Source organism: Giraffa tippelskirchi, chromosome 10 (genome assembly GCF_054371585.1).
Source record: "Giraffa tippelskirchi isolate mGirTip1 chromosome 10, T2T-mGirTip1v1.2.pri, whole genome shotgun sequence".
NCBI classification, from domain to species: domain Eukaryota; kingdom Metazoa; phylum Chordata; class Mammalia; order Artiodactyla; family Giraffidae; genus Giraffa; species Giraffa tippelskirchi.
In genome coordinates, this window is record NC_137284.1 from 40,279,931 (window position 1) to 40,298,878 (window position 18,948).

Genomic DNA, 18,948 nt, shown 5'->3' on the forward strand with positions numbered 1-18,948 from the left:
TGGTTTATGTTCTCTTTGAGGACCTGTTTTGAGAAGGTCCATTGAGAGAGGGAATTTTAGCATTTATTTTTCCCAAAGGAAATGGTGTTTACATTTATAAGGATACCATCTTTTTGACTCATCTGGTGGGATACATAAGTTTATAAGTTACTGAGAAATGAGAATAGTAAGGAGGCATTTTATAGTTTATCAATATACGAGCCCTGGCACCTCACTGAAGAAAATGTTCTTTTTAGCAGTGACTGAAACAACTTCGTCAAATTCATTTATTTGAAAAAGACCACTGCACAAAATTTTTCACAGCATTTTAGAGATTCCTTTAGAGAGAATCCAGCAATTAGTGGCCATTTTCTTGTTGCCTGCAGCTTCTGATTATCAAGGATAAAAAGCATGAGTTTTCAAGGAAGATTTTCAGACTAAGGCTTGAGGCTTACTCCTGCTACTTACTGTGTGATCACAAGTATGAATATTCTACATTTTCAACCTCAGTTTTCTGTAAAATGGAGATAGTGATTCCAACTTTTCTGGATAAGACCTTTCAGTATAAGGAGGATTGGGGGCAGAACATTCCTATTATAGTGAGTGACAAGCACTCAATACATGGGGATTTGTTGCCTTTCTTCTATTCTGTAATTTATTTCTTGGCAAATATTTATTGAGTGTCTGCTGTGTTCTAGAAGCCTGTTTTTCCCAAGTGGACAAAACATGCAACCCCCACCCCCACTCTTTAGCTTGTATTCTAATTGGGGAGACTGACAATATGTGATCAGCAAAAATAAATGAACACATTAGCAACAGAATAGAATAAAAGGTTATATGTGAAGTGGGGAAAATAAGAGGTGGAAGAGGGTAAAGAGGGACAACTGGTAGTCCTAAGCAAGTTGGTCAAGGTAGATATGTGAACAAGGACTTGGAGGCAAGCGTAGTAGCAGTATGGGTGTCTAGGGTGAAGCATTCCAGGCAGAGACCCTGGGATAAGAGCCTTCCAGATATTTAACAGAAGAACAAAAGGACCAGTGTTATCTGGGGACAGAGAGAGATGAAGTGAAAGGGAAAGTAGTCCAGATACATAACAAAGGGCCAGGTCTTATAGAACATAAATGTGACTTTGAATGAGGAGTAACTATTGTGTATTCTTGGACCATGGACTAACATGATCTGGCTTACTTTTTAAAAAGGTATCTTTGCCGAGGTTATTGAGAAAGTGGCTTTAGGTCAGGGCAAGGGTAGAATCAGGATGATTAGTTAGGAGATTATTTCACTAGTAAAGGTGATTAATCATGATTACTAGGGCCCGGATCTATTTCTCCCCGGGGAGGTAGTGAGACGTGGTGGACTTCTATATTTGAAGGAAGAGTCAATGGAACTTCCTGACCAGTTGACCAAAGGATAAGAGAAAATTCAAAAGATGATTCCAAAGTTACTTGCCTGAACTACTGAAAGAATGGATTTGCCATCCCATGAAATACAGAACACTGAGGATAGAGCAGCCTTGGGGATCAGAAGGTAAAGACCTGGATTTCAGTTTTGGAAACGTAAAATGAAATATCTATTGCACATTTAAATAATTAGGTCAAGTAGGCAGTTGAATATTCAAGTCTGAAGGTTTATGAGAAGTCTGGGCTATATATTTAAATTCAGAAATTTACAGCGTATGACCGAGAATGAGACAGAGTAAGATCACCAGTGAAGCAAATGTAGATAGAAGAGGGTGAAGACTGAACCCCGGGACACTGCAGAAGTCTATCCTTAGTTCTATTTCCAACACACAGTTAGATGTAAATGTAAAAATACTGAAGGCAGTAGACGCTAGATTTCCCCTGAGAAGGTTAATTGTTTCGTCATTGAGGAAAACAGTAAAAGCGAATAATGATTCCGTTATTATCCACTGAAACCAGAAAGACTTTTGATCAGGGAGAGTGATTAAAAAAATAGCCGGGGGAAAAAAAAGAATCTAGTTTCAAGCACAAGAGGAATCAAAGCATCAGTCTTGGGAATAGATTTCAATCTGGAATGGAAGACAAAAATAGGCACATGTATGAAAATATGTTAATTTTAGTGTTCACATAATATGTTTTTAATGTACTTTGGCAAACTGGAAACAACCAACATTAACACAAAATAATAAATGTAGTTAGTTTATGTGTCCAGTTGTCAATGTACAGGCAGTGATTATTGTACTTGTCATTGATGCATTGATAATGAAATAGCAAAATATATTAATTAAAAAAAAACAGTAGAGACTGGGCACTGTAGCTGAGTTTATCAGCACTCCAGAACCTAAAAGAAATAAATAGGAAACAACAAGAAATTAAAAATAGAAAGATAGCATATGCTGTTTAGATTTGTTATAGCTCATGACTATGATATCTTTTTGGAGCTTCCAAATTGCATTAACCTTGTGTAAATCCATTCATATGGAATCAGAAATCATTTGGAATATTCTTAGATTATCTAAGGGAGGTTAAAAGAGAAGTTTATAATAGTTCAACAAATGCAAATTCATTGCCTATCCTGCGCCATTTGCTGGGCTAGACAATCATTGACTTAGAGGGTATTACTTTAAAATGTGAAAGACATTCAATAGAGGTTGGAACTTTTCCCAGATTTTGTCATTTATTTTTAAATCAGTCTATTTCTACATTCACTTTTCATTGTTTTTAAACTTAATTAACACTAGTCAATTAAGTGATGCTAGTGGTAAAGAATCCATCTGCCAGTGCAGGAGAGACAAGAGAGGCAGGTTCAGTCCCTGGGTTGGGAAGATCACCTGGAGAAGTATTCTTGCCTGGAAAATTCCACGGGCAGAGAAATGTGGCAGGGGTCACAAAGATTTGGACCCGACTTAGCAACTAAACAACCACCACCACAAAAGAGTGATAATCATTAACATAATTGAATTGTTAATAGGTACCAAACAATTTGTGTGCTATTTAATCTCTCCTGCTAAGTCGCTTCAGTTGTGTCCAACTCTGTGCGACCCCATAGACAGCAGCCCACCAGGCTCCGCTGTCCCTGGGATTCTCCAGGCAAGAATACTGGAGTGGGTTGCCATTTCCTTCTCCAGTGCATGAAAGGGAAAAGTGCAAGTGAAGTCACTCTGTCGTGTCCGACTCTTAGCAATCCCATGGATTGTAGCCTACCAGGCTCCTCCATCCATGGAATTTTCCAGGCAAGAGTACTGGAGTGGGGTGCCAATTGCCAGTAATTCTATGAACTAATTACTACTGTTACCTATATTTTTTAGGTAAGAGGAAGCTGAAGCTCAGGGAAGGGAAATTTACATTTTCTTAAAGTCACACAGCGAGTCACTGATGGAGTGTGGATTTCAACAGGGATGTGTCTGACTCCAAGCCTTTTGATTTAAACCACTGTTATTGGAAGATAATAAAGATGAATTGTTCCAGACATGTTTCACACGCAGTCAGAAATCTCAGCTATATTTTTTTATACTACATTTGTCATAAATTTCGCCTTTCTTAGATAGCACTGGTGAATCTGTGTAACAAATGTAAGGAAAATCTATTAAGAGAAAGTGCTTAGGGATCCAGGAATTCTATTATTAAAGTATTTTTTTCTTTTTTACAACTGGCCACCATTATGATGTCTGATATTCAGAAAAGGATGTTTTCCATAAACAGGCCTTGATAGGAAACTAAATGTGAAATAGTGATTCACTTTCCTCAAAATAGCTTGGTTATATTAGAAAAAAATATTTTTTAATACACATTCCTTAGAGTTTTTCTTTCTCCTTGAAAATTATTCTCTCTTTTACCTGGTCAGCTTCTCATTTGGACATGAATGGATTCCATTTCCTCCCATAAGGTACCACTGAACTTCCAAGACCTGGTTACTTTTTTCTCCTCAATGTAATCGGTGCTTACTCTCATGCAAGCAGTTTTGTTTTTCTTCCATCTTCCTTCCTTCCCTTTGTTGTTCTGCTAATTCATTCATTCTTTCCCTTATTCCTCCTCTCTCTCTTATTATTAGACAAACATTAGATTAGTTTCCATATATGCATGGCATATTTAATGTATTGAAATTGCTATTTATTTGTGTGTATGTCTGCCTAGGCTCTGGAATACTCAAGGGTAGGAATTGTGACTCCTGATCACTGTGTGTCCAGTGTCCAGTGCTTTGTTTGAGCCACATTGGAGCTATTTGCTAATGAGTATTTCTGTCCTTTGTGCCACCAATGCAAATTTAATTATTGTATGTATTATATGTTGTACTCTTAATGCAGTTATTTAAGTCAACCTTCTTCTACTGTGGACATTTGATGCATAGAAATGGAAGGTAAGGCACTTAACGTATTTATTTTAATCAAAGAACTTAGCACAGTGTTGAAAACAGTGTAGAAAGTTGATTAACAAAAAGAACTTTTGCTGAATGAATAAGTGATAGGATAGCCAGCTTGTATAGCATGTGTTTCTATTCAGATGATTACATAACTTAGAAGCCAAGAAATTAGAGGTTGCATTATGAAAAACTATTACATTTAAAATATTAACAGGAACTATTTATTACCTTTGTAATTATAAAAAATAAGTAGAACAGTATTATGAACTCTATCGGAGACGGCAAGGGCGGGATGACATGGGAGAATGGCATGGAAACATGTAAATTATCATATGTGAAACGAATTGCCAGTCCAGGTTCAATGAATGATACAGGGTGCTCGGGGCTGGTGCACCAAGATGACCTGGAGGGATGGGATGGGGAGGGAGGTGGAAGGGGGGTTCTGGAAGGGGAAAACATGTACACCCATGGTGGATTCATGTCAGTGTATGGCAAAACAAATACAATATTGTAAAGTTAAAAAATAGAAAATAAACTAATTAAAAAAAAATAAGCATATTTCTTATCTAAACTTGTAACAAATTTCCTCTAAAGAATTGGAAATACATCATAAGTGGAAAGGGTTTTTTTTTTTATCCTTTCCTCATCCAAACTGAATTGTAATAATCAAATAGGCAGCACTTTTTACAGACATTTCAAATGAAAAAATAGCTGGATTTTTTTCTCTTTCTATAATTTCCTGAAAATACGGGGCTCCAAAATGTAATTGTGAAGAGAGACATGTGGTGTAGCATAAAATGGTGGAATCGTAGTGCCTGGGCTTGATATTCCACTAGCTTTGTGACCTTGAGCAACTCATAGAATCTTCCTGGGTCTTAATTAATTCAGTTGTAAAATAATAATATGTACCTCATAGGATTCAAAAGGATAATGCTTAAGATAGTTAAAAATATTGGTGATGAAAAGCAATTCTTCCCATGTTTTTATTTACTTGTTAAAAGGTAGAAAAAAAAAGTTCCAAGAAAAGTAGGGCAAACTGAGGAACACAGATGAAGGCCACATTTGTAAAAAGAGAGTAACTAAAATGCCAGAGCTGTACAACTCGTCAGTAGTTCTGCCTCCTTGGAGCTCATCTCCCCCCCTCCACCCCACCAGGGTTCCCACTAACTCCCTTTTGTTTGACTCTGTTCTCTTTTTTACCCCTGAAGTGAAGATACAAAGGTTCCAAAGCAATTAGGTAACTTAGGGAACCACAGGACTTCCTAGAGAATGTTCCTACTGGCATTAAAATGTAGATGGGCACTGCCCTCCTTCCATTTTACAACTTTGCAGTTTAAATAAGTTATATTTCTTTATGAGTGAAAAGCAGGAAATCAGTCTTTCTGTCATAAAGCTTCCCACTGACTTACTTCTTGAAAGTCATGTTGTTGTTGTTTTTTTGCTTTTTCCTTTTACCTGGGTTTGTTGGAAGGCTGCCAGAGTTGGCATACCCACCTGAAAGGGTTTCCCTGGCTTGGCTTTGGCCTGGGCAGCTCATGATCTGCTACTTATAACCCACCCTAAATTCTTTGAAGGAAAACAAAGATGCTTTCTAGTACAATATTTGCATGTATCTGGTGGGGAGTTGTGTTCAGTGAAAAAGTTATCTTGGCAGAAAACTGAAGGGAGTTTTCTGAGTGCCTAGCCCAATTGTTGCTTTCCACTATTTCTTCATCCTTCCTCTTTCAAACCAGACCTCACTGAAGTTACATTCTTGTCTCAGGGCAACAGTGACCTCCTCCTATTGACTATAATTTCTGATCTCTTCGTTGCCCTTTATTCCCACTGCATCATCACAGTCCAAACCACCAACAGATTCACACTGTGACTTGCAACATTTCATTCCCATGGTTTTCTCTCCTCCTTCTTTCAAAGTCCCCAAATGGAGTCTTTATTTAAAAATTTTATCTGTTAATATTCAATTATTTAAATAGCTCAAATAGTATAAAGTATTTTCAACAAATTTTAAACACCCAGGGAAGTGTAGAACAAACATAAACATCTGGGTTCAACAGATATTGATATTTTATCATTTGTTTCAAATTACATACACATACAACTTACAGATATAATTAAAACTTCTCTTGTAAATCCTACCAGACTCCTTCCCATCTGTTTCCAGATGAAACCACTATTCTGAAATCAACATCCTTTCTACTCATGTTTTTAAACAATACTAACACTTTACAGTGACTATATGAATAATATTTATAAAGTAGTCCATCATAATTGCAGGTATCCCTGGTGGCTCAGTGGTAAAGAATCTTCCTGCCAATGCAGGAGACTTGGGTTCGGTCCCTGGGTCAGAAGATCCCCTGGAGAAGGAAATGGCAACCCACTCCAGTATTCTTGCCTGGAAAATTCCATGGACAGAGAAGCCTGGTGGGCTACAGTCCATAGGGTTGCAAAAGAGTCAGACAAGACTTAGTGACTAAACAACAACAGTAGCAACTATCGTGATTGCACTTCCTTTTCTTATTCAATTTTTGGATATTCCTGGAAATAATACTTGCCCTGTTTAAAACTATTCTCTCTGCGAGAATGTAAACATAAGGTCAGAGAATTTTATGTTTTGGTCAGAGAAATGTTGATATTTTCAGTACTTAGAACATTGCCTGGGATAAAGGAAGTGCTAGTTATGTAACTTGAATGAATGACTACATGACTGAATGAATATGTATAATGACTCTTAATTTCCTGTAGAATAAACTTTAAAATAGTTACCATGCCTTATGAAGCCCTGCAAGAATTGGCCTTTGCTTGGCTTACCTGTCTCATTCCCCCATATGCTCTCAGTTCCTCCTCAGTTTTTCTATTCTAGGCCCCCCACACTCTGCTCTTTCATTTGAATTTGGCCAACGTCTGTCTTTAGTTCTTACATGGATATGCAGTTCATTAGGAGGCAACTTTATCCAAGTAGCTTCCAATGATACAGGCTCCTATACCGTTCTAGTCTTCTCTGTTGACACTCAGCATCTTATTACTTGTCAGTATTTAGGATGATAATCACTATGAGGGCAGCAATCCTGTTTATCCTATTCACTGCCAACATGGATACCTGAAGATTATTAGACAAGCTACTCGCTGTCCTTAATGAAAATGATTTGAATTAGGAATATTGTCTATGTTCTGCCCTCATCCTCCATCTAAAATCTTCTTTCTTTCTTTTCTCTCTCGTTTTCCTGCCAAGTTTTCTTTCTTTCTAATTCTTGGTTCCCGGTTACTTTCAGTTTATGATGGCTATTAAAAATATTGCTAGCCTGATATTGGGGCTTCCTCAGTGGCACTAGTGGTAAAGAATCCACCTGGACCAAGAGATGTGGGTTTGATCTCTGGGTCAGGAGGATCCCCTAGAGTAGTGAATGGCAATCCACTCCAGTATTCTTACCTGCAAAATTCCATGGACAGAAAGGCCTGGTGGGCTAATAGTCCATGGGGTTGCAAAGAGTCAGACATGACTGAGGGTGCATGCACACACATACACACACACACATTTATTTTAATGGAGTTATTGATGAAAATACATTCTCATAATACAACATTATATGCATCTGTGTGTGTGTGTGCAAACAAGTAACCCACAATCCTACCTCTCATAAACATTTTTTCTTAACAATAGGTAACATTTATTTCAAACATCCTTCTGTGAATATATATAAGGAAATGGCTAAATATAATATAGACATTAATGTCAGTTGACTGCCTCTCCTAGTTGTTTTTGCAGCTATTTAATTCTAAGATCTCAAACTGGGCTAACAGTCTTACAGAGTTGTATCGGAATTAAACAAATTAACATTTATATGAGGCTTCAGCCAGTTCTGGCACACAGGAAACATGTGTATGTTAGTTGCCATTATCACAATGAGGGCACTGACCCAGTGACCTGAGCTGTCATGTTATAGGCTGAAGTGGGGCAACTGTAAGCCTAGTGGGTAGGAGAAAGACCCAGCATCTCTGTAACAAGCTTTGGAATAGCTGAAGCCATCAGAGCAGTCCTCTGGCTTAGCTAGCAGTGCCGGGTGCCAAGTGACTTTGAATCAGAGTCAATGAGATAGCTGCAAACAGCTATAAGCTCTTTGGAAAAGTGCTGTAGATCTTAATTAAAACTTAAACTCCATGTACTGTCAGTGTGGAGACCTTTCCAGGTTTAGCACTTATTCACCCTTCTCCCCTTCCACTTTCTTCCCCCTATCCCTGCATATACACACAAGCTCACACATATGCCTGTAGCAAGAGGGAGGTCATTTCATTCTTCTGCTTGAAACACTTCCCTGGCCCCACACAGTCTATAAGATTAGGTCCACACTCCTTAGTTAAAGCTGTCTTCAGAGGATGGGCCTAATACTTCCATCTTCTTTTTTAACACTCCGCATCATTTATTGCTGATTGACACACACTTACTGAGTGCCTCCTCTGTGTCAGGCATGGTATTAGATGCTAGGGATGCAAAGATGAGTGAGATACAGTTATGTCCTTGAGAAACTAAATGATTCAGTGGTGGAGGGGAGGGAAGATAAGGATACAGGACCTTAAAATCCAGTTTGAAAATGACGTAAAGAGGGAAGCAGAATTTGCTTTAGAAATACAGAATAGGGGACTTATCAGTGTCTAAGTACAGCAAAAAAAGTATCAGAGAGGTGACATCTAGGCAGAGGTGAGCAGGAATTATTCAAGTAAATAAGGCAGGGAAGGTAACACATGTACCGACATGGAGGAATAAAATAATGTTGTGTGTAGATGAGAATTATAAGCAGCCCTTGATACTAGAATATAAAATGAGAATCATAAAGTGGTGGTGAATGAAATTAGAAAGGTCATAGGAGGGTGAGGGAACTCTGTATGCCAGGTTGAAAAACTTGGATATATCCCATAGAGTTATGAAAACACTGGTAACTGTTGAGCAATTAAATAAAATGGACAGATCTGTATTTTGGATACGTTATCTACTAGCGAGATGATAAAACAGACTTAGAAGCATGTAGCATAAATTTGGGAGTAGAGAAATAACCTGGGAGATTACTGCAATAGTCAAATGTGAGATGATAACTTAGCCAAGGGAAAAGTTTTACAAATAAATGGAGAGGAGAGGAGGGATAAAAATATTTAGCAGTGCCAATAGGAGAAGTTGCTAAGTGACTGGATATGGGTGGCCAGGAAGAAGGGATAGTTTATATGACTCACTTCTTTTTGTTTAGAGAAATGAGGAGAATGATGGTGCCATTCAGAGTCTCAATGCTGCATACTCTGCATACTCTTTCCAATATAATCCTCTTCACTTTAAAATTTTTTAATTTTATTTATTTTTTCTTTTTCTTTTGTGGCCACACCATGCAGCATGTAGGATCTTAGTTCCCTGAATTAAGGGGGAATTGAACCTGTGCCCCCTGCATTTGAAGACCACTGGACTACCTGGGAGGTCCTCTTCTTCACTGTTTTAAAAGTGAACTTAAAGACAATGCCTCAAAACTAAACCTTCTAAAATTTCTCCAGGGTTAGGTGTGCCCTTCTCATAATACTTTGCTCATTCCTCCCCTATAGCACTTGGTCATGAATAAACAAATATAATTTTTTTGTCCTATGTTTTGTAAAACTATCACAATGAACATGGTCTACTTTTTCATTCAACAGAAAAGAATTTTATTATTACTATTTGAACTATAATAATGTGCTGGGAAAACTGGGGTTAAAAAACGGACATTGTTCTTATATAATTTACCATCTTTTTGGGAGAGAGATAAGACTCTTTCCCTCTCCCAGGAGAGGTGGTTATTGTTTACATGCTTTTCTCCCACTAGGTTATTAAGTTTCTTGGAAACTTAGGCTAATTTTATATTTCCAGTTTTTCTATTTTCTGTTACATTTTCTGGCACACACTAAGGTCTTGATTTGTTAAATTAATTCATACTTGAAAATCTCAAAGACATCTCCAGCTGATCTAGTCTAAAACCAAACTACTGATCTTTATCAAAGAAAGCATTTATTTCTCCAGTCCTCAAGGCAGAAAACTGGGCAGCCTTGCTTAATATCTATTGCAACTAATCATCTGTATGTCCTGTTGATTCTACTCCAAAGTATATCTGAAATCTTCCAATGCACCGTTCAGCCCAAGACACCAAGAACTTTTGGTGCCTGCAGTGGCAACAAGCGGTAACCACCCCATCTATCTCCCTGGTTCCGCTTTCCATTCATCTCCAAATTATTCTCCCCTACAGCAAACAGAATAATATTTTAGAAATATGCATCCAATCATGTTTTCTTCTTCTACTATACTCCCTGCAAAGGTTTCTCATTGCACTTAGTATTAAACACGCAAATCCTGAACCTGTTCTATAAGGCTGTATGTGAACTAGCCCCTGCTATCTTTATGATCTCTTATCACATTGTTTTTTCATTGGCTTATCCATAAATAAACCTTTTCTCTTAGCCAGAAATGCCCTTCTCATTATTTTTTGATAGCTATGTCTATATTTATCACTTAGGTCTCTGCTAATTTTCACTTCTTTAGAGAGATCTTTTATGATCACAAATTTAAATTATGTCGCCCCTACTATATTCATTTTCTAAAAAACCTTATCCTTTTGCTTCATACTCCTTAACACAATTTGTCTGTGCCTGTGTATGTGGGACAGGGGGAGGGAGGGAGAGGGAGAGAGTCCTATCTCTCTCCCAACAAGATGGTAAATTACATAAGAACCATGTCTAGTATTTAACTCCAGTTTTTTCCAGCACATTTGTCTAGTGCAAATAGTAATAATAAAATACTTTTCTATTGAATGAATGAAAAAGAAGACCATGTTTCATTATGATAGTTTTACAAAACATAGGACAAAAGTTTACACCGGTATATTCATGTTCAAGGTGCTTAGCCATGTAGATAGTTGAATCTGTGAAATTGTTGTTCAATTTAATGATAATCCATATTGAAATTAGAAGTTATAAATAGAAAAAAAGTAAAGAAATAGTATAAAGGAAAAGATCACCAATACTGATTTTTATTTCCCTCACAAGAGAACCAATCATATTTTTTTTTCTTTCTTACATTTTTACTGTATGTGTGTGTGTGCTTTATTTCATCTGTTTAGCTAAATTTAATAAACACTTTGTATTCAGCCCTGACTTGGCTCTGGGCACACGGGGATTTATGAGTATCAGAAAGCTTATCATCTATGGTGAAAATAGGACTCAAATGCTGTCACAAGGTACTTGGGTGTTTTATTAAATCAGAATTTTTATTTTATTTTTTAAGAAAAGGAAAGTTTTCTGCATAAATACCACTCACTGAAAACAAAGTCTTAATGTGAACTGGTTTCAGAGGGCCCCAAATCACAGGATTTTTAGAACCAGGCTTTTGCAATAAGCTAATACAGCTACTGTGGATAATATCTTGTCCTGTGAAGGGTTGAGTCTAACACCAATGACATTATAATCTAGCCTCTAGGAGTTTGTGTTAAATCCGTCTTAATTGTAAAATGATTAGATGACCTGACCTACCAGGTGGGCCCTCTGCCTGGAATGTCTTTTTCTCCTATTTTCCTGGAAAACTTAGTTTCACAGGTCCCCTTCTCATACTCTATGTTCACAAATCTACGTCCTTTACTTTATTGTAATCACACTTTTACTTTTCGCCTCTCCCATTAACTTCTTGACAATAGAATGGCATATCTTTATTTTTATATATTTCAGTGGTAAGCAAATAAGTGGATAATATGCTTTTACTAAAGGTTTATTGAATAAATTGGAAGGAAAGATGGAAGGGTATCCTATTCTGTTTTCATATTGTAAAGATTAGAAATAGCTATAAAATACCATCTTGAGAAGACAATGACAATAATTTCCTAACATTTTTGGAGGGAAAAACTCCTAAACCAAAGCATCACGAAAACAACGATAAAAAACAACCCTCCCAAAGTCCCTCCCAGACCAAGGAGAGACGAGTCTTACTCTGTGTTGACATTATTTGAAAACTCATTAGTTAGAGGTTTCTGGTTTAGATTAAGGGTAAGCACTAAGGGAAACAGTTTTAGACCAAAGTCCACCTAATTCTGTGCTATCCTTTGGTCCTTGGACTTGTCATGACATATTTTAGTCTCTTCCTGGCTCATGTTTCTCTCTCTACACCTCTAATCACAGTTAACTGGGGTCCTTCCTAGCAACTTCTGGGACTATCCTGAAGATGGGCTGAAAACGCCCAGCAGACAACCTAAGGATTCTGATCCCGTTTAGCGCGAAGGCAGGCATGTAGGCTGATTTCCCTCTGAGATACAGGATTTTCATGATTGGCCCAGGTGTTGGGAAAGCTTCTGTTCCCAAGGGAATTCTTTGTTGCAGAAACAGTTCCACTAAGATGAGGACTGCCTGGAGATGTACCCCCCCCGCCCCCGCCGTCTGTGTCCTGTCTGGGTTTTGAGGGAGGCGCCTGTGCTGCCGTGGTGATGCGTGTACCTGTGAGGTCATCGGTGGGCCAGGAGCCCAGCTGGCACGCCTTGCAGGTGTACTCGTCAAAGACGTACTCGTTCTCCTTACAAGGGGTGCAGGTCCAGCAGCAGCTCACTTCTCCCTTCCGGATCACCTGCGGCAAATGTTGACATTTTTGATTATTTTTTTTCTCACATAGATAAAGATACAGCAATCTTTTATTCAAAGGTACTGCTTTACAAAGCAGAAAGGGGCTTTCACATAAATTATTTCAAATGTTTTTGGTTAGGCAGTGTGAATATGCTGCTGCTGCTGCTGCTGCTGCTAAGTCGCTTCAATCGTGTCTGACTCTGTGCGACCCCATAGACGGCAGCCCACCAGGCTCCGCCGTCCATGGGATTTTCCAGGCAAGAATACTGGAGTAGGGTGCCATTGCCTTCTCCGTATGAATATGGATATTCTCATTTTATAATTAAAGAAACAGGCTGAGTTTAAGCAACCAGTCCAACATCATAAAACTTGCTGGAGACAGGGTCAAGAATGAAATTAAGTGTAAATCTCTGGATAATTAGCTTTAGCTACCTGTATTAATGAAGTGACTGTATCTGTGCTCACAAGTATATATGTATACATTTCCATACGTGTATATGTAACTGAATTTCCCCCAGAGTTTGTGCCTTTCTTTGCTTCAAATTAAGAATTTTTGCTTTCTGGATTTCCCTTGGCTTCCCACCACTAGTTGAATAATTGTTAGGGAAAAAAAGCCCCTCATCGTATGTCTGTTAAAGTTTAAAAAATCTATCTATATTGATAAACAAAGCAATTAGGAATTTGTTTTGAATTCAGAGGCGGCTGCTGCTAAGTCGCTTCAGTCGTGTCTGACTCTGTGTGACCCCATAGACGGTAGCCCACCAGGCTCCCCCGTCCCTGGGATTCTCCAGGCAAGAACACTGGAGTGGGTTGCCATTTCCTTCTCCAGTGCATGAAAGTGAAAGAGAAGATGCTTTTTCTGGAGATCACTTCTTAGACTGTTTCTACTAAAAATCTGGCTCAACAATTCATCCTATTCCTTCCTATTCTAGTAGTTTTGATTTGCTTGGGCTGAAGATGGATAAGATCACTGAGACTATTATATTCCTCTTCATCTGTTTGATGTTTTTTAAGGCAATGGAAAATAATTGAAATAATTTAACAGCTAAAAGAGTCCCAGATGTTATTCTTTAGAAATGGATCTCTTTTTTTTCCCCCACCAACTGGTACATGAATAGCCTCTGTGGAATAGAGACAGCATTCATTAAACATTCCTATAAATAATTAAATCTGTGATTAATAACTAGACACAGAAGTGATTACACTTTAGATTCCTTGTCTGAGATGCTGACTCTGTTAACGACCTTTGATAATAATGTCTGGATTTCTGTAGCCAAACACAATTGTAAGCTGGCACGCCTTTCTTTTGTTTTGTACTGTCCCTTGTGCTGACTTTTGGCACTGCAGCAATACAAGTAGGAAATGATGACAGAAGGACCTGAAACATCTTTTCCCTAAAATAACCAGATAAATGAGGCAAAATTGCTAATCAGACCTGCTTCATCTATCTAAAGCTTCCTTCATAAAAATATTGACTGTTTAAAGATAATTTAGTGCATGCCATATGGTGTCATCTCATTGAAACATTGGAATAGCTCTGTATAAGGTAGCTAGTTTTATTTTATTCATTTTGGGGGGAATGGGGAGAAAACTAAAGCTTAGAGAGTTTGCACAACACGTGGGTAAATGAGAGATCAAATAATGCCTGTTGGACTTCGAGGTCATCCCTATCTTGATATAAACCCTTATTGGTTTATATCAAGATAGGGTTCATGATATTTTGAAATAGGTGGAGGAAAGAGAATCAAGGGGTACCAAAGTTCCAGTCTTACTTATGATGTTGTTCAGTCACTCATTTGTGTCCGACTCTTTGTGACCCCACAGAACAGTAGCTCACTAGGCTCCTCTGTCCATGTGATTCTCCAGACAAGAATACAGGGTTGCCATTGCCTGCTGCAGGGGATCTTTCCAACCCAGAGTTTGAACCCAGGTCTCTTGCATTGGCAGGCACATTCTTTACCACTGAGCCACCAGGGAAGCCATCTTACTTAGAGCCACTAAATAATTGTGTAGCCTGGAGCAGTCTTCCAGCCGATCCTCTTTCTTCCAACCAAGACTAATGTTTTTGAAATAAAACCTGTGTTTAGAGTCCCCTGAGGATTAAATCCATGGAGAAGGGAGTGGCAACCCACTCCGGTATTCTTGCCTGAAAAATTCCGTGGACAGAGAAGCCTGATGGTCTATAGTCCATGGGGTTGCAAGGAGTCAAACACAGCTGAGCGAATCGAGTATCATGATGATTTGTAAACTGTGTGTTTGTTAGTCGCTCAGTTGCCTCTGAGTCTTGCGACCCCATGGACTGTAACCCGCCAGGCTCCTCTGTCCATGGAATTCTCCAGGCAAGAATTCTGGAGTGGGGAGCCATTCCCTTCTCCAGGGGATCTTCCCAACCCAGGAATGAAACCCAGGTCTCCTGCATTGCAGGCAGATTCTTTACCATCTGAGACACCAGGGAAGCCCTTGTAAACTGTAGAATACTTTTAAATATTAACTATTTTATTAGTAATATACATATAAATACCCACATAAAGATATAGATTTCATTGTCAGGGTATTTTCAACCATACTTAGTAAAAAACTATCATTGGGACAGTTACTAGATTTTGCAATGCAAGGAGGCACATTTCAAATGCTGAAGGATTCTCTCTTAGCAGCCTGGCAAACAAAAGCACTTGGATTTTTCCGCTTAGAAATATGCTGACTTTCTGTACTCGCATAGCTTTATAAATTTCAATTTTTTACCAGAATAAGCTCATGACCTTTTCCAAGATTAGTTCCAATTATAATGATCTTTTTTGAATTAATAGGGACAACTTAATGTCTTCTTCTGATCATTCAGAACTCATTTGTTTTACCTTTTTTCACTTGTTATGTATGTTCTGTTTCACACTCATTTTGAATACAAGAGGTGGTGACAATTCTCTTTCAGACTAATTTCCAATCTTTTTGAACACCCTAGAAGTAGTGTGCTTTCCTAATGAATAACAATATGTAAAATATTTGACCCTTTGCCAGACTAAGTGTCTTTTCATGGACCTTAAATTAACAAATCTGATCAATGACATCATTTAGGGAAGCTGTTCAGCAGCCACTTTAAGCTATATCAAGAAACTGTAGTCAGTTATATATTTAATGGAGTGAAAATGAGATCTGGTTAGGAAAATAGAATTTGGGATTAAAAAAGACATAAACATTGCAACAAATTACTAGTATTGAAAATATGGTAACAGGGAGTTAAGTTCTTCCACTGGGTAAGTTATTCCCAGGAGAAAGGGGTAGAAAAGCATATATAAAGAAATTTCTTGAAACAAGCATTCAACATTTTGAAGTTATAGGTTTAAACTGTGAAGGGTCAAAACAGACCACTTCCATGTGGTAATTTATACAAGCTAATCTTTATATGGGAAGGACTGGAAATTATGAACAATTGATATTTTAAGTGAGTCTAAAAAGAGTTTCACATGAAGAGTTTAATTGCAAGGTGATTGGCCAAGATGCAGATGGTCACTGAATATTAGGAGTTGGCAACCTTTTTCTGCAAAAGACCAGATAGTAAATATTTTAGGCTTATGGTTTATAGCCAGGGCTGATCAAGGCTACCTCTATAATGTTTCTTTCAAATCCCTCCTCTACCCTTTTTCTACTCTGCTTCTTCCATGATTCAGGGCCCTTGTCACCACTGTTGTAGTGTCCTTTTAACTTGTCTCTTCTTTTTTTATTCATTTTTCATAACTCTTCTCATGAATCTTCACTACTCAAATGGTAAAGAATCTGTCTGCAATGCAGCAGACCTGGGTTTGATCCCTGGGTTGGGAAGATCCCCTGGATCTCCAGTATTCTTGCCTGGAGAATCCCATGGACAGAGGAGCCTGGTGGGCCACAGTCCATGGGTTCACAAAGAGTTGGACATGCTGAGTGACTAACACTTTTGCCTTCATATGTCAGCATCTTGGACAAAATTATTTTCAGACTCCTTGTTAAAAATAATTTCAACCTGTTTAGTATGGTATCCAGAACTCTCCACAAATACGGCTTCAATCTATCATTGCAGCTTTCTCTTTCACAGTAACCATTTGGAGCACTGCACTTATTTCACTGTTATTCCAGAACAATCTGACCTCTTCTGTACCTTTCCTGTTGTTCGTTCTTCCCTCTATACAATTGATGACTTCCCTGCATCTCTCTCTGATATCATAATCCACTTTTCATGGTTCAGTGTCTGACATTTTATTGAGAAGACATTTGTTCCTTTCTTCTGTAAGAACTTATTTAAGCTCCCTTTTATTTTCTTTCTTTTAATGAAGTCATCACATTTTATATAACATTACTTCTCTGTGCCCACACTGTTTTTCCTCATCGAGACTATTAATCTTATGAGAGTAAATGTGTCTTACTTATTTTTGCCCCACTGATGTAAACTATTACATTAGAGGAGTTTGATAAATATTTGTTGTTAATTAGAAATTGATGTGAATTCCAGCTGTGAACTCTTTATTCCCAGGAAGCACGTCTTCTAAAGGCTTACATGAGTAGAGAGGGTGTAAGCATGACTCACCAATTGGTTCAGTCAGTCCAACTACTAAGACTGTTCTGGGTTTTACTACATATTGAAAGGACTTAATAAGAAAAGAATTTAAAAAAAGGTTTTTGACATTAGAAGCTTACTGTGGAAAAGGCAAAACAAATGTCTCAACTTGTTAAAAACATTCAGTGATAATGAATACTTTTGAACTTACAACAAAAATGAAAGAAACGCAGACTCTATTTTACCTTTATCTGGCCTTTTTCACATGGTTCACTGCACACAGATCTGATGATGTGGCTTTTCTTGGCCCATACTTCATCATCATCCATTTTTAATTCTCCATTGTCCCAGCTTCCAACATTGATATAATCAAAATAATCTTTTCCCATTTCTTTGAAATTCATTATTTCATACCTTAGAAACAAGAATATAATGATTATTCAGCTAAAATATAAATATTCAGCTACTAACAAACAATAGATTTCTGTCCTCCAAAATGTACCTATTGTCATATTAGTGACACTGGAATTTTCCATGACAGTACACTTAGAATAACAAAAAGCCTGTCTGTTTCACTTTCTCTTCAGGGACCTTTTTTTTTAAGCTTTCAAGCTTACACCTGAAATAGGAAATAATCCCATGTGAGAAGGTGACTTGACCTCAGCATGATGAAAGACAGTTTTGGAATAACTTCAGAAAGTTTAAAGAAGTACTTCTTTAGGCTTCTTAAAAAGACAGCAAGGTTTTCATCTCCTCTGAAATAAAATGATAAATTTCCTTTGTTAACCAAGTGAGAAATTTGGTAAATCTTTAATCTTAGCTTCAGCTTTAGAGAATGTAGAGGTAATTTGGATAGGACCTGATCCTTTCTTATTTTATCCTTTATCAATGGCTAAACTCATTGTATAAAGATACTTTAAGGAATGATGTTTACAATAGTTCTGAAAATTGATAGCTTCTAAAGTACCTTATGCAATGTAGAAATGCTGGAAGGTACTAGTACCTTGTGAATTCTCAGCCTTTAACATCTATTGTTCTTAGGCCATGCTGTCTGTTTTATATGCTTATACTTACAAACACCCACAATATAATGTTTATATTTTTGCTTTAAATAGTGAGTTGTACTTAGTCTGACATTGATTCTCCATGTCTCCTCTGCCCAGTTATGGTTATTCTCAGGCATCAGCGTGTGTGTGTGTGTATGTGTATTTGTGCATGCATGTGTATGACTCTTTGTGACCCCATGGATTGTATCCCGCCAGGCTCCACTGTCCGTAGGATTCTTCAAACAAGAATACTGGAGCGGGTTGCCATTTCCTCCCCCAGGGGATCTTCCCGACTGAGGGATTGAACTCAAGTCTACTGCCTGTGTTTCCTGCATTGGCAGGCAGATTCCTTACCACTTGAGCCACTTGGGAAGCCCCTGGTGACAACAGGGCCTCTTAAACCTTATTTGTCAATGGACTCTCTATCTATTGGGGTCAGAAAACTTTGCTATAATGGACAGACAGTAAATATTT

At 37.9% G+C, this 18,948-nt stretch overlaps 1 protein-coding gene across 1 annotated transcript in view; it reads right to left on the reverse strand.

Annotated features, from left to right (window-relative positions):
• GRM5 (glutamate metabotropic receptor 5) overlaps positions 1–18,948 on the reverse strand; it is a 623,817-nt gene that overhangs the window by 88,651 nt on the left and 516,218 nt on the right. Inside the window, exons 6-7 of the mRNA XM_081533344.1 lie at positions 17,674–17,842; positions 12,781–12,907 (exon numbers count right to left, since the gene is read on the reverse strand). Of these exons, the coding sequence (XP_081389470.1) occupies positions 12,781–12,907; positions 17,674–17,842 (296 nt within the window). The remainder of the gene's footprint in view (positions 1–12,780; positions 12,908–17,673; positions 17,843–18,948) is intronic.